We start from the raw sequence: 14,461 nt of genomic DNA, 5'->3' as shown, positions 1-14,461 counted from the left end.
GATCCATTAGGCAACACTTTGCTAAATCTGCGGCAGTAAAATCCCTGCAGACTAGACATAAAAGGGCAATTTCTTCTCTTTAACATTTACGAAAATGTAGTCAATCAGTGATCCTTCTAATGGCCTAGATTCCCACACATATCCCGCATTGCCAGATTAACACCTGTTGTTAAAAGCAAATGATGATGACGCAAGACACGCTGCTTCCTCGGGACCTACCTGAGGAAGACTTCGGATAGTGTGTGACATCACTGGAGACTCTGCATAAAAGGGCCGATAAGGACAGATGTTTTTACGAAGACAACAGAGTGTGTTTGTGTGTAAAGTATCTCAGCGCAGTATCTGGCCTCCTATCTGACAGCACCATGAGATCCTTACTCCTGCTTGCGATGCTGCTGTGGTGTGTAGCACATGTTCAGACACAGAATAACACAAACACCATGCGGCTGTGTGGCCGGGCACTCCTGCGGGCGGTGGTGTTCACTTGTGGAGGATCCAGATGGAGAAGGCTGACAGGAGAAGAGAAGGCTTTGCCATACGGTCAGTACACAGTCACTTGAATTGTTGATGTTAATATCTCCTTTTTCTTTTTTAATCAAAATAATAGCTTTGGCTCCTGTTAAACAAAGGCTGATATCTTTTGGCAGGCATCAGGGATCCAAACCTCATAAAGAGAACAGATGTGCCAGCGATGGACCGTCATTGGCGGGACCAAAACCAGGCGTTAATATCAGTGTGCTGTACACTAGGCTGTCGAAAAAATGATCTCTCCATGCTCTGCTAGAGGGCAACATCCCAAGGAGGTCACCAGTGATTCATTAGTTTGAAATATAACCATGAGAACATGTTTAAGGTGATGTGATTTCACTTTCCATGCTAGAAAAATAAAATTAAAAAAACATTGAATTTTGGTAACAAATTTTTGTCTTGTCTTGTTATGTATGTGGCAAAATGTGCAACATAGATAAAGAAAAGTTCAACAACAGCAATCTTTTCATAACAGTGAGAAATGCATGACTAAAATGAGTCCTGTGTACTTGACATCCACACCAGTTTCTGTGCTTCACTCAAAGTAAACGGCGTAGACAGTTGCTACACCAAACAGAGAGCTGTTCTTGAAAGAGTGAGAGGCAAAGGTGTCGTTAGATGCATCCCAAAGACAGCGGCTGCTGATCTGCATGCTCTGTCCTGTGAGCTGGCCGATGTGAACCAGGGTGACGATCTTATATCGGGGGATCATGAGGTCCTTTACACGGGCTCTTATCACCTAAGAGAGGCAACCCACAGAATTAGCCTTGATACAGCAGAAAGCCCGAGGTGTTACTAAGGTGCTGCTTGAACGAGCTTTTCACAGAATTTTAATTTACCTCACATATTGTTTTTGTCATTTGTCGAGACCATTCTACTTCATATTTCTCCTCTTGGAGGTAACTGGTGAGTACATCCTTCAGTATGTCTGTGACAGCAGGAACAGGGAAGCGTTTGTAAGGTCCTGTGGTCAAAAAAACAAAAACAAAACAACAATACCATGACTGAATAAATTTGACTTTGTGCGTGACTGCTTTGGTGTTTAACAGGGGTGTAAAAACATTGTGATGCATTAATTTGAACTAGGAGAGCAAAGTGCATTGTTTGAAAAGCTGAGATGGATTAAAATCTATGAATATTGCATCAAAATATCTGCTGCTTTGACATGTTTCTAGTCTTGTTTAGCCTCCATCCCTCATGATACTTTAATGAACTGAATCTGGCCTAAAAGGATCAAAACCACAGTTTTGTAGTTGGTGATGATACTGTGGTGTGTTTGTTGTGCTCATGAACATTATCTCACCCATCTGGTAGGTGTTTTCCATGGATACGACCATCCGTGCATTATCGTCATGGTGTGCTAGCTCATCTATGCACGACACAGTGCTTATAGAACTGAAAGACAAGATCAGGATGAAGAAATTGTCAGGAAAAGGTTGTCTGATTTCCAAATAAGTAATAACTGCAGAGTTGACTTCCAGTATCAAACTAATGAAAGATAAGATGCTATTAAAGGTATTAAAGATGACTGAAAAAGAATAAAAAGAATGATAAAGGGTGGATATCAGCTTATATTGTCTGGATGTTTGGACAACTCACTCCTTGGTCCTGCCAGTTGTTTCTTTGCCTCTGACTCCATGGCTTCCCTCTGAGGGCGCCTTTCCTGTCTTCTTCTCTCTTCTTTGGGATTTGTCTTTAACCTGATCAGACATGACAACTTCCTCCTCCTTTAGCTTGTGTTTACAGGATGAAAAACCTGCATTAAATATATTGTCAGTAGCTCATATCAAAACATAAGGTAGTTAACTCCAAATAGCACTTGGAGATATATCAAATACACACTCTCGATAAAGGAACACATTCATTTTTAGTGAAAATACACGAATAGAGTTAACGTTAGACCGTAACGTTTAAGTGATCCAAGCTATGCTCACTTAGCTTTTTAGGTTAACCTCGTTGTATTGGCGATGTAAATTGATAATTCTTTGGGTTAACGCTCACTGGATAAGAGTAAAGGTTTACAGGACATATCGTGGCAAAATGAGACACACGGAAATATTGGTCAGTGAAATTTAACATGTGTTTTTACCGATTTCAGGACCTCTCGAACCGAGCAGAACAAACTGCTACCTTAGCTCGCCCCGGAGAGCTTGGTGTTGTCATGACAACCATGATCAGTAAGTGGGCGGGGTTTTCAAGGCAAAGGTGACGTCAGTGCGTGTGACGTAATTTAGGAATAAATCTTGATGAATAATTAAAAAAAACATTCATAGTTAACATGCAATTTCACAATCTGATTTATATGTACACACTATAAACTGTAAGAAATATAGTTTTATATATACAAAGACTCCTCTCACTGCAGTAATGGACTGTTTATCGATGTAGAAAATGTGGTGTATAGTGTATATAGTATATAGTCTAAATGTAGCAAATATACTGGTATTTCTGCTCTTGCACATTCTGCTGTCTTTTTTGCACATTCACTTGCTCACTTGCTGCTAACTATACCATACATTAAGTGTAAGTATTGTTTCTTTATCCATATCTTAATGCTTATTTATGTTTTTTCATGTTTAATGTGTCTTTAAATCTTTCCTCTTTATATTTCTTTATAATCCCCTAAGCCCCCTCCTCCCTTCCAATTCTTCTTCTCTCTTCTTATATTATCTAATATTGCACAGTCCAGAATGTCATTTCACAATCCTGTATGTGACAAATAAAACCTTTGAATCCTTGAATATCTTTGAACAAATGAGAGAGAGATACTTTTCTCATATTTCATTTTCTTTATTACCAAGTAAAACAGGTATTACATTATATTGATTTTTTTTTAATATATTTACTTTCAAAATCTTTGGATGGGAAATTTACATGAAATGTTTGCATATTCTGTGTCTAATACAGTGAAAGAAATACAGCCAAAAAGTTGTAGAAAAAATAAACTTACAGAAACCCTCTGATATTGAGGACTTGTGTATGTTCACAAATAAGGCAAAGAAAAACACAAGCGTTAACAGAAAGTTCGAAGTATTATTCTTAATTAACTCAGAGACCCATGTGTGTGTGTTTTTTTTCTTATTCCTAAAGCCCAACAAGAACTAAATGAAATATTACACCCAAACTGTGAGTCAACACATCAAAACATTCTATAAAATGTGATGTTCAAACACATATCAAACCTTACATGTTGTGACATGAAGCCATGAAATATTTTATGAATGAAATTTAAGGTTTGTTTTGTGTGCAAGTCAAACACAGGAGATAGAAACACCTACAGCAGATTCATGGAGTGGGAATATTAATGAATACATGCCAAATTTATTGACAATGAGTTTCTGAAGGTTTCAACAATAGCAAAACAGAGAGTGGAGGTTTAAGTGAAGGCAAAAAGTCTCCTCTCATAGCACGATTATACAATAACACACGCGTCATGACCTTATTGGAATGGATAAGTTGGTGGTATTGCATTGATAAGACTGGTGATGGACAAATGCAGATTTCATGCGGCACCGTTTGGAGTTATTCATCAACAGTAACACTTTTTTTTTGTACTGTACAAGAAACCCACATGTAAAACAATTGATGAAATGGTGTCGTCACATATAACCTAATGCCTTATGAGTGCTGACATCAATAAACCAAGAGACAATCACAGACACATCCATATGCCCAGAGAAATATTTGAAACATAGCTTTTTATGTACACTTTTTACACTTAAATATTGCTATTAGAAAATGATAAAACATTTATTCAACATGGTGGAAAAGGAAGAAAGTATAACAGCAGGGACATGAACAGTGCTGCCTTCTTAACAGACATTTCTTTTCATTCTGTGATGTCCCCCAATAATCGTTTTCAAGACCTCTATCAAAGATCATGGTCAAAGGAATTGGCCAAGCAGCATTAAAGGCAACTCCTACAATCGTCAGCTCTGGTCCCTCAATATTCCTCCTTAAAGTTAAAGCTCCTTTTCACCACCGTATGGCACTCACATCTGGCTCTGTATGCATCAAACATCTTAAGGCTCTTTCAGACATAAATTCAGTCACAACAGAATAAATTGTTCAACTGAAAGTAGCAGCTTACGACCAATCACACACCACCAAAAATACCACCAAAGTCCACGGTTGTGGGGAATTTGATGTATCTCGGAATTGCACGTGTCCACAGTGGTAATGTTTTGTTCTCCAGCAGGTCAAACTGCTGTAACTGATTTACTGCCAGTATCAGCTTTTTGTTCACATGACCCGTTAATGGCAAAATGCCATCAAAGTAGTGGTAAAGGCTGCATGTATAAAAGTATGGCATTATGTGTGAGCTTCAATCCTGACTGCAGGATGGAACATTTGAGCACAAGCACATACATTATATTTTCTAGAGAAATTATTATCACACAGACAATTATTTAATTTGAGCACACAAAAATCTATTCTGTGCTCAATAAATTTAGTTGTATGTTTGTTATGTTATTATCGATATAAGCGCACAGTAGTAAGCTCTCTTTGTTACAATTTCAGCCAATCAGAAAACTGGGGTAATTTCTGATCCGCTGTTTTGTTTCCAATCTGATTGTTAGTAGAATTATCAGTTACAAAAAAGATAGGGAAGCACTGGAAGAAACACAGCCACATGCATAATAAATAATACATTAATACAGTTTTTTAACATAATTACATTGTTTTTCTTTATTCTGTGTAATTTAGTCTACATTTAGCTAGGTAGCTACCTAACTTCTGCCAGATAAGCACAAGCTAACTATTGTTATTGGTTATTAACATTAGTATTTATTTGGAGTCCTGTCTGTGTCCACTTGATGAATGGAAGTGCAATATTTACTCTCCTTTTAGCTCTGTTTCTGGTCTTTGCTAACTCCTGAGGGAAATTTCTTGCTCTTTAGCTGCAAAATGCTTCATTACGTTCACCAGCTAGTCGCTAACTAACTATGCTGTTTGTTGCTGGTAAGGTAGTGTACAATCAGTTTATCAGAGCTTTTTTGCCAAAAATATCTGCCCGCTGCAGCTGGAATCGAAGCAATGAGAGTGGTGAGAGTTAGCCAAAACAGTGAAGTTGCAGGTTGTAAAACAGAAACAATGAGCTAAACGACGCTATAAAGCCCTGTAGACTTGAAGGGAGCTGCAGTCTGGTGATAATTCTCTGTGGGTTCATCACTACAAGCTTTAAACTTAAAGGACCAATGTGTAGGATTTAATGGCATCTAACAGTGAGGTTGGAGATTGCAACCAACCGATAATCCCTCCCCTTCCAAGCGTGTAAGAGAACCTACAGGGGCTGCGAAAAACGCAAACAGGCCTCTCTCAGTCAGTATACTCATTTTCTCAAATTTAAATTCAGGTTTTTAATTTAGGTGCAGTGTGTAGAATTTAGTGACATCTAGCAGAACAGACTTGGCAGAAATGGAACATAATATTCATAAATATGTTTTAATTAGTCTGTTTGCCCTGAAAATAAGAATCGTGTTTTTGTTACCTTAGAATGAGCCCTTTATATCTACATAGGGAATGGGTCCTCTTCCACCGAGCCTGCCATGTTTCTACAGTAGCCCAGAACGGACAAACCAAACACTGGGTCTAGAGGATATTATGAAGAAAATTGTAAACACGCACATACATTTATTGAGCACCGAGTAGATTTTTGTTTGCTCAAAAGAAATTTTTTTTGATAATAATTTCTCATGTTCTTGCAAAAGATCCCTTCCTCTGCTCAAAATGTCCTGTCATGCATTTAGGATTGAGGCACAAATATAATCCCACATAAAAGCACCTTCAGATTCAGAGTGTTAGTCCGGCGCTGCGGGTCATTTTGAACTGTGAACTGACCAATCACCTTTAATCACAAGACTGATAGAATGGGCTCTGCCATTTCCAAGGCTGTCTACACAGAACAATTAATTCTGCTTAGACAACGATAAAGATCAGTCGCACATGATTGAAAAAAAAATCTGATTTGAGGTGGCAGTGTAAATCAGATATTACCATGTAACCTATAACTTATTGGAATACAACTGAAAAGCAAACCTATATTACATATTGTTTTTTTTACATTTTCCATTCTTTTCCACCTTGTTTAAGATTGTTTCAATATTATATAATCTATTCACATTATCTTTTACAGTGCATTTGCAATGACAACCAGTTAGACAAAAGAAACTGAAATGAATAAGGCTGGATCACTGTATGAATCCACAATTATGTTGAAACAAGAACAAAGAATCAGGGTTTCCCTATATTTTACTCCATGTAAGCCCATAAGTGTTCCAAGTGCACAAAACTAATGATTTGTATTTACTTGCATAAACTCAGCAGCAGTCAGTCTACTGAATATGATGTTATAAAGTCAAATATCATCTGTTTGTTTGTGTGTGTTATGTTATATTATTCTGTTATATCTCAAGTTTCAAATGCACTAAACATGGGATGGATCCGTAGTCTTCACAGTCAAAAGCCATTGATTCTCTTGGTTCCGTTCACAAACAGGTCCACTAATTATCCGCCAAATATTTCCCTGTGAAGCAAAACAGGACGAGTCAGAGAGTCGAGACATTCAGCCTTTCAACAGGTTAGTGTCTGGCTGTGTTTTACTTTAGTGGAATAATTCAAACAGTGATTTAATTTAAAAGTAAGTCACCTGGATGTCACAAACTTCAGATACTAAAACTTACCTGCAGCAAATCTCTTCTTGACCAGCGATAGCCGGTAGCCGGTCCCTACTAGCTGGATGTCACACCCTGACAGGGTGCTCCCCTCACTGGTGAACTGGACTGCCAGCTGGGAAGGTTTACAGGGACCTTCTGTTATCTGGAACCGGCCCAGGAGAGCCCCTACTCCTGCATGACACAGATACATGTCTGTTATAGTATGCTACTTAGTTTAATAAGATGTAAATGTTATTTTTTTTAAAGAAACTAACTAACAAAACACACTTGTGGCTTCAAGGAAAAAGTTGCATACTGTAACATACTGTTTCAGTTTTAAAGTCAAGTGGAAAAAAGGGAGAATGCAATGACTATGATAGTAAATTTGACAGTTAGATTATGAACATGATAAGAATGAGTACTTGCCTCCGTTTTCAGACCTATGAGAGAGGCTGGAAATCTTCCACAGTATCGTCTGCTGCTCTGAATTCCTTCATAAGAAAACAATGCCACATTACAGAAGACATGACATGCATTAAGTCAAGCAAAAGATGGTAAGGAACTGTCCACGCTAACGCAGATGAATTATTATCTTTTTCTAGTGGACAGTTTTACACAATTGCTTCTACAAGATTTTGCCTATATTTTGCTAATTGGTGCAACAACATGAGATCACACAGTTAGATTTCCTGATTTAATTTCAAATTTATAGCATTTCAACATCTATATCTATATCTATTTTGGTGGAAGACGCAGGAGATTGTGCCACACTGGTCTTAGCGCTTCTATAAGAGGGCCTGAATGTAAGGAGTCCTCACCAGGTGGCAGGTGGGATCATGGCCTGGACTCTGGCCATGCCTCCATTCACAGGGACCAGGAAGTGGATGTTGTGTAGTGGCATGGGGGCGGCCATGGCCTCTGTGTTGTATTTGTAGTCTATTCGAAGGTCTGTGTTGTTGGCGTCACCTCGCCAACTCACTGCCAGGTTCAGGGGAGTGGATTGGATTCCCTCTGCTGACACCTGAGACACAAAGAAATAGAGGTTAGTTCGATGGTTGGTTGTACGAATAGATGGATGTATAGATGGATGGAAGGACAGATACCTGATATTTAATCATATCCACGTTGTAGTACGTCGCCTGAGGCTTCTGTTCAGCCACTTTCCTTAGATGGCTCATCAGGTTTGGCATATTTACCCAGAACTCCTTGGTGTCTACACTGTCTGTTGTGGAATCACTAAAGTGATGAGAGGTACATACTTCATTCAGACAATCTCTAATCATACTGTATATTATGTCCAATTAAATATTAAAAAACAAAGACCAGTAGCTCTTCCAATTCTTTATCAACTGACTTTTATAACTGACACTTTTTGAAGATATTCAGAGACTTATGTTCACATACAGTATGTATTTTCCTACCAGCACAGCAGCTGTGGATTGGGGAGGACCTGCTCCAGTCGGTTGTAGTTGCTGATGCTAAAGGTGAGGATGGGTTGAGTTGGGTGGCTGGCAAAATGCCTGGTTATGCCTGCAGGGAATGACAGCACCATCTCCCCTGTGATCTTCACAACACATCTGAGGCAGAGTGACAGAAGAGGCAGAAATCAGAGATCTTGCTGAAAAAAAAACATACACTCCCAGAATTTCTTTAGTATCCAAACTTGTAGTACAAAGTTTCTGCAAAGCTGAAAGGAATGTGTTCACTTTATTAGTCTTTAAAAAGAGACTCACTGTATAGATCTCTCCCCTAAACTTTTTTTTTAATGTTATCTTTCCTGTAACTGTCTGTAAACATTATTCCCGGATACAACTTTCTATTTATGACAAAATTATAAATTGTGTAAATTGGTTGGTTGGCATCTGTCCAGAGAAGAAAATATGTGCCTACTTGCTGGGGTCAGCGCCTTTGAAATAGGCATTGATGGTTTCTGTGAAGGCAGCTGCCACTGGCAGAGTGTCCTGGGGTCCCATGGTAAGTGGGCTTGGTCCTCTGGAGCAACCTAAATTAAACACACACACATAAAAGGTACCTTTAAATGAAAAAATAAGTTCTCCTGGGTCATTCCCTATTTGCTCAAATATTCAGCCGGGGATCAGGGAGTTTAGACAAAAACAAGCAATCAGACAAAATCAAAATCGACAGTCTAGTATCCAGGTTGCAGGTGAGGTTGTAGTGAGTAGGACATGGGATGGGATGGGCAGCCATATTCTCACTCAGTGAACAAAAGCGTGGAAAAGACTGCAGGTAAAAAGAGGGCAGGTGCTTTTAGTCCATGCACTGGTGGGCACTACAGAGGCTCAACTCACCTTCAAAAGCTAAATAAAACCTGCCGTGGTCAAACCATACCAGAGGCTGTGAGGCCTCTGAGTGAGCAGAGACATGAGGAGGAGAGAATCATGGAGAGGGACAAGGCTGTGAGGTGAGCACGCAACGATGAGCCAGAGACAACATGGACACAGACTGAGATGTGAGACTAAATAGTGTACCTGTGTTGGACAAGTTGAGATCCCTCCCTAAGGTCGGAGTGGACGCTGCACTCTGCGAGGTAATGGAGGAGATGGAGGAAGAGCTCTCTGCCCGGGCCAGTGGGGCAAAAGGCGGGGGGCTGCCAGACACTGGCGGACTGAACGGCCGAGTCTAGAGACACAAACACACACTTTGATTATAGCGACAACACACACACACAATGAGTTATGAATGTAAAAATGATTTTTTTTAAAAGGGGAGACTCATGATTTCATGCAGAATTGATTATAAATTAACACATATTTTATTAAAACATCAGAATAAAAAGTCATCAAAGAAGAGAAGGGAAAGAGCGACAGAGTCAGAGAGATGAAAGGACGCTACACACGTACCAGGTCTGTGATTGGTTTCCCTGGGGGCAGCTTTGGTCGCGAGGACGGTCGAGGAGGAGGAGGAGGGGGGACCGGGCTGCCTCGAGACTGTGGCGTGGCAGGACGAGCTGGAGACGAGGGGCCTGCGGCACATACCAGTGTCTGTGGTTAGCACTGCCTTCAGATCACAGCGAGAGAGATTTTTATAACATTAGCTCCAACATTTCTACTCATGTCATTTTCACTGAGCGACTGTGATGACAAGATCACTTGGACTGTTGACCAAAGTTAAATCTGCATGCACTTCAATCAGTGAAGCAATGCTCTGCTGGAAGAGCTGTGATATTTTCCCATATTTCACTTTCACAATGAACTAGACAATGTCACCTCTCAGTAAGTAAAAAGAATAGGATTGGTGTTGGTGGTGTTGTGGGTCTGATTCAACCAAACTTCCTCACTACAGCTGCAGTTTGTTCTTTACCATTTAGTAAAAAGTAAACTTGTCCATATGCACTGCAATTAACTGCCTTCAACAGAATATTATTTGATTCTGAACATAAACACTCAGATGTTTTGGGTCTGTACAGTACAAGAAGGACTCAAAATCACTGAAAATAATGTAAAAGTAAACCTTCAATAAAATGTCATGTAACACACCAAGGAAATATTGCTGAGGGTTTTGAATAATGAGGCTGTTACTTCACAATCACACCACTAGATGTCAGTAAATCCCCCATCTATTGAAAACTGGCTAGAAATGAGACAATTAACAGACATTTACAACCTTTCCACTTTTTTCTATTTATGTTAGTTTGAGTTACTGTCCAGACCGCAGCGTCTGTGAATCAGGTGAGTTCAAGTGTAGGAGACTACATACAAAACTAAAGTAGGGGTTTCCTGGGTTGTGTTTCTGTCCACACGTCCAGGCAGCGAACTGTTAAATTGTTCTTAAGATGACCACAGAAATTTTTCCATGTATTTTAGACTAAATAAATTTACAACTTCATAATTAAGACTTTTGTTGTCACTTTTTGACATTACAGATGCAGCTATGATCAATGTCTACAATAGTTTTACTAGGTCACATTTTATTTTAGAAGAAACACCTTTATCACCACGTGTAGCTGTCATAGCTTTCTAGTAACTAAAATGGTAATAATGAAATTTTCCCTGTATTTGTTTTGTTTATATAACCAATTATATTGCATGGTTACTTGAACCAACAATTCTGACTTCAAAAGAAGTGCCACAATTTTTAACTATTATGTAAAACACTTTTAATTCACATAGAGATATTTTGTTTTGTTTTATCTTATCTGCTATTTGCTATCTTGCTATGCGATTTTTTTTTTTAGCAGATAATTTACTGATCAACTGCTGTTAAGACCAGCAGCAAACATCAAAACTAACATTGTTTCCTATTGTTGGTGCAGCTTACAATGTAACAGATTGCAAAGAAGACAATTCAAGAATTTGCATGATTTTCAGGTGGCACTGATGGCAGCATCATTCTCACTTTTCCAAACAAACCAAACCAAAGAACACCGGAGAGTTTGAAAAAAAAACACTGCAAGACACTCTAATGTGGACATTGTAAACATTTAGAGAGAGACCACGGTACTCACTGCTGCCTGAATATGGCCCTGGGGAAGACATAATAGACCTGTAGGTGGTTGGAGGAAGAGGAGGTGGTGTGCCCCTAAAGCTCGGTGTCAGCTCTCTGGGCGAGCCCACGAAGTCTGGGATATCATCTCTCAGGTACGCACCCTCTGGAGTCCTCTTTCCCCCCGTACCACCCAGGACCAGGGGAGAAATGACTCCTGTTCGAGGGGACCTCCGCTCTGCTGGTAGAGGGGGTACAGGGCTGATAGGGGCAGGGGACGAAGCGTACTCTGCAAACTGCAGCACCTCCTCATCAATTGCCTCCTCGTCAAGGCAGAGTGGAGGCGAAACACAGGGAGAGAAGTCAGGGGGCAGGGGAGGGGCTGGTTCATCCGGAGGTGGAGGTCCGAGCAGGATGGAAGGGGGCGAGTCTGGTGGAGTGAAAGGAGGAGGAGACCCGGGAGAAAACGGTGGAGGTGAAGGCGGGGGCTCGTTTGGCGGCGGACCGGGTGAGAGGCAAGGGGTGGAGGGCGTGGATGAAGGTGTGTCTGGAGCAGGAGAGTCCGGTGGCGGTGGCGGGGCAGGTTCATCGGGCGGTGGAGGTCTGTCATTTGTGAAAGTAACCCATCTGGAAGACACTCCATCCTCAATGGCGTGGGGGCTGTCCATGGGGCCAAACACATCATCCAGGTCAGGGGCCGGGGAGCCTCGGTAGGAGGCGGGGGACAGGACGTTCAGGTAGATGGGGGCAGAACTGCGACCTGCCCTTCCATTGGGTAGATCAGCTGCAAAGAATTTGATGGAGAACTTAGATCACATCTCTCATGGAATCTGACTATCTATAGAACACAGTGCACTTATTAAAGCTAAATTTACCAGTGGACTCCGAAGCGTAGCCATGATGACTTCTCGATGGAATGTTTTTTGGAGGAAGCGGAGGAGGAGCTGCAACACAGATTACAACATGTCAGTATATATACACTAATGTAATTCCTTGTACAACAAAGATAAAGTGAGGTCCATTCATGTCAACTCACCTCCTGTTGGGAAACTTCTACTCAAAGGTGATTCAGACGTTGGTCTAGATTCTCCCCACACATCAGTAGGGACCACTGTGATTGGATAATGACAAAGAAACAATCAATGTCACCTCTGCAAACTGTGTCTACCAAATTTATGTGAAGTTCTGTCCTACTGATAAGGTATGTACCATCATATCTGGCATATTTGGTCTCAGAAGGCAGCCCGAAGAAGGTAGGAATGCTCTGTGGTAGCCTGTCACTGCGGAGGGGGACATAAAACAATCAAAAACTTTTACTTTTTAAGTAAGTGCTGCCTGTTGGGGTTGATTTTTGATCCCTGCTCCACCATTATTCAAGGCTAACATAGTGTAGCACAGTTGCAGACATCAACATATAAACTGATGAAGAAGATATGGTTTGTTATTGGCCAGTAATCGAATCGCAGACCTTGGCGTCTCAGGGGCAGGACTTGGTGTAGGAGTGGAGCGTCTGGGTCGAGCGATCTCCTCATCTAGGAATAACATAACAACAAGTCAGCTGTCATTTGAGTAAATGTCAGATAAATACCAGAAAAAAACAGCTTTAATGCAAACTAAGATTAAATGAAAAGGAATTTCTAAATACTTACAGGACAAGTTCCTTTTCATCTGTCCCTGAAAAACAAACAACCCAAACAAAAGAACAATTGAGGGAACAGATAAGCAGCATAAAAGTATGTGTATACTTGACTCAGACCTTCAATACATCTCAGACATGTCTATCTTAAATTAATTTATTGTTCTACTCAATGTTAAGACATTGTGGATGTTTACACCTCATTTTCAATGTAAATTTTCTAAAACAAGGCAGATTATTTCATTCATATCAAGAAAATTTAACTTTACTCAACATATTTTATTAAACAAGTTAAAGGAGAGGTTCACACATTTTCAAGTCTGTCTTAAAACAACAGTCAGGAGCCAAATGAACACTGAAACAGGTTCCCACTGTTCATTCTGACTATTAGAGGATCCCGTCATAACGCACTTACAATGTAGGTGATGGGGGCCAAAATTCACAGTCCTTGTTTTTCGCAAAAACGTTTATCTGAAGCTTATATGAAGATTCCGCTGTCCAAATTAGTCAAGTCAATATCTTTCAAACTTACTGTCTTTTTAGTACCAAATTCTGTCTTTTTTGTAACTATCTTTCCACTGCAGCTCAACAGGAAAACACTGTCTGAGGAAACAAAGCAATTTTTCACTAAAAAGACTTTGGCATATCCACGTTATTTGACTAACTCAGTCTGCTGAAGCCTCATATTGTCTTCAGATAAACTTTTAAATACATTTCTGTACAAAACAAGGACTGTGAATTTTGTCCTTACAATGTAAGTGCATTTAGAAGGTATCTTTCAATGGCCAGTATGAACAGGGGGAATGAGCAAGCAAAACCTGTTCATGGAAACCTCACTATTGTTTTAAGACAGACTTGACAAATTGTGAACCTATCCATTAATTTCTATTGGAAATATTTGAAATAATGTGACCCCATTGTCACATTTTTCACTTATTTTAAGAAAAATAAGAATTTGAGATTGGCTTAATGACTGACCAAAGACAATGTAAAACAAGTCAGGCAACAGAGATTAGAAAGCTGTGTTTCAGGTTGTCTGCTTTGAAACAGCCAGCAGATGGTGTAAGAAACTTACCGGGCTGCGTCTCTGAGACCAGCAAAAAGGAAGAGAGAACAGACCTGGGTCAGAGAGTGAGTGACAAATCAGTCAAATGGACACCAACTAAAACTGCACACACCACACCTCTTTACTTTCACC

At 40.1% G+C, this 14,461-nt stretch overlaps 2 protein-coding genes across 7 annotated transcripts in view; both read right to left on the bottom strand.

The window, feature by feature from the left end:
- Window positions 1-564: 564 nt before the first annotated feature.
- dynlt5 (dynein light chain Tctex-type family member 5) lies at window positions 565-2,704 on the bottom strand. 2 transcript variants are annotated; one of them, XM_042427620.1, is made up of 5 exons: window positions 2,618-2,704; window positions 2,128-2,261; window positions 1,832-1,923; window positions 1,368-1,492; window positions 565-1,267 (listed from the first exon to the last, which is right to left on the bottom strand). In XM_042427620.1, the coding sequence occupies exons 2-5, from the start codon at window positions 2,238-2,240 to the stop codon at window positions 1,064-1,066; spliced, it is 534 nt and encodes a 177-aa protein (XP_042283554.1). In that variant the 5' UTR covers window positions 2,241-2,261; window positions 2,618-2,704; the 3' UTR covers window positions 565-1,063. The 2 variants fall into 2 exon arrangements, with proteins under 2 accessions (XP_042283554.1, XP_042283552.1); XM_042427618.1 differs by having other exon boundaries at window positions 2,128-2,284; window positions 2,618-2,703.
- Window positions 2,705-6,048: 3,344 nt separating this feature from the next.
- The window catches only part of sgip1b (SH3GL interacting endocytic adaptor 1b), a 45,114-nt gene continuing 36,701 nt past the window's right edge, over window positions 6,049-14,461 (bottom strand). For 3 of the 5 annotated variants that reach the window (XM_042428465.1, XM_042428464.1, XM_042428463.1), the window contains 16 exons: window positions 14,339-14,350; window positions 13,277-13,301; window positions 13,096-13,159; window positions 12,837-12,907; window positions 12,664-12,738; window positions 12,503-12,571; window positions 11,650-12,411; window positions 10,046-10,167; window positions 9,674-9,824; window positions 9,075-9,186; window positions 8,606-8,761; window positions 8,288-8,420; window positions 8,003-8,205; window positions 7,611-7,675; window positions 7,212-7,376; window positions 6,049-7,054 (listed from right to left, as the gene is read on the bottom strand). In XM_042428465.1, coding sequence (XP_042284399.1) covers window positions 7,032-7,054; window positions 7,212-7,376; window positions 7,611-7,675; window positions 8,003-8,205; window positions 8,288-8,420; window positions 8,606-8,761; window positions 9,075-9,186; window positions 9,674-9,824; window positions 10,046-10,167; window positions 11,650-12,411; window positions 12,503-12,571; window positions 12,664-12,738; window positions 12,837-12,907; window positions 13,096-13,159; window positions 13,277-13,301; window positions 14,339-14,350 — 2,208 coding nt within the window. In that variant the 3' untranslated portion in view covers window positions 6,049-7,031. Of the gene's footprint in view, window positions 7,055-7,211; window positions 7,377-7,610; window positions 7,676-8,002; window positions 8,206-8,287; window positions 8,421-8,605; window positions 8,762-9,074; window positions 9,187-9,673; window positions 9,825-10,045; window positions 10,168-11,649; window positions 12,412-12,502; window positions 12,572-12,663; window positions 12,739-12,836; window positions 12,908-13,095; window positions 13,160-13,276; window positions 13,302-14,338; window positions 14,383-14,461 lie in introns of all 5 variants that reach the window. The other 2 variants (XM_042428466.1, XM_042428467.1) reach the window with 1 other exon arrangement.

This window comes from Thunnus maccoyii, chromosome 12 (genome assembly GCF_910596095.1).
Source record: "Thunnus maccoyii chromosome 12, fThuMac1.1, whole genome shotgun sequence".
Taxonomy (NCBI): domain Eukaryota; kingdom Metazoa; phylum Chordata; class Actinopteri; order Scombriformes; family Scombridae; genus Thunnus; species Thunnus maccoyii.
This window is presented reverse-complemented; position numbering and strand designations above follow the sequence as displayed.

Excerpts from the sequence above, each read along its gene's own strand:
- dynlt5 (XM_042427620.1), bottom strand. The coding sequence starts at position 2,240 with ATGTCTGATCAGGTTAAAGACAAATCCCAAAGAAGAGAGAAGAAGACA. Across the intron at positions 1,493-1,831 it reads GGAAAACACCTACCAGATGG|GACCTTACAAACGCTTCCCT; the intron begins GTGAGATAATGT and ends TTTTGACCACAG. Across the intron at positions 1,268-1,367 it reads TGACAAAAACAATATGTGAG|GTGATAAGAGCCCGTGTAAA; the intron begins GTAAATTAAAAT and ends TGCCTCTCTTAG.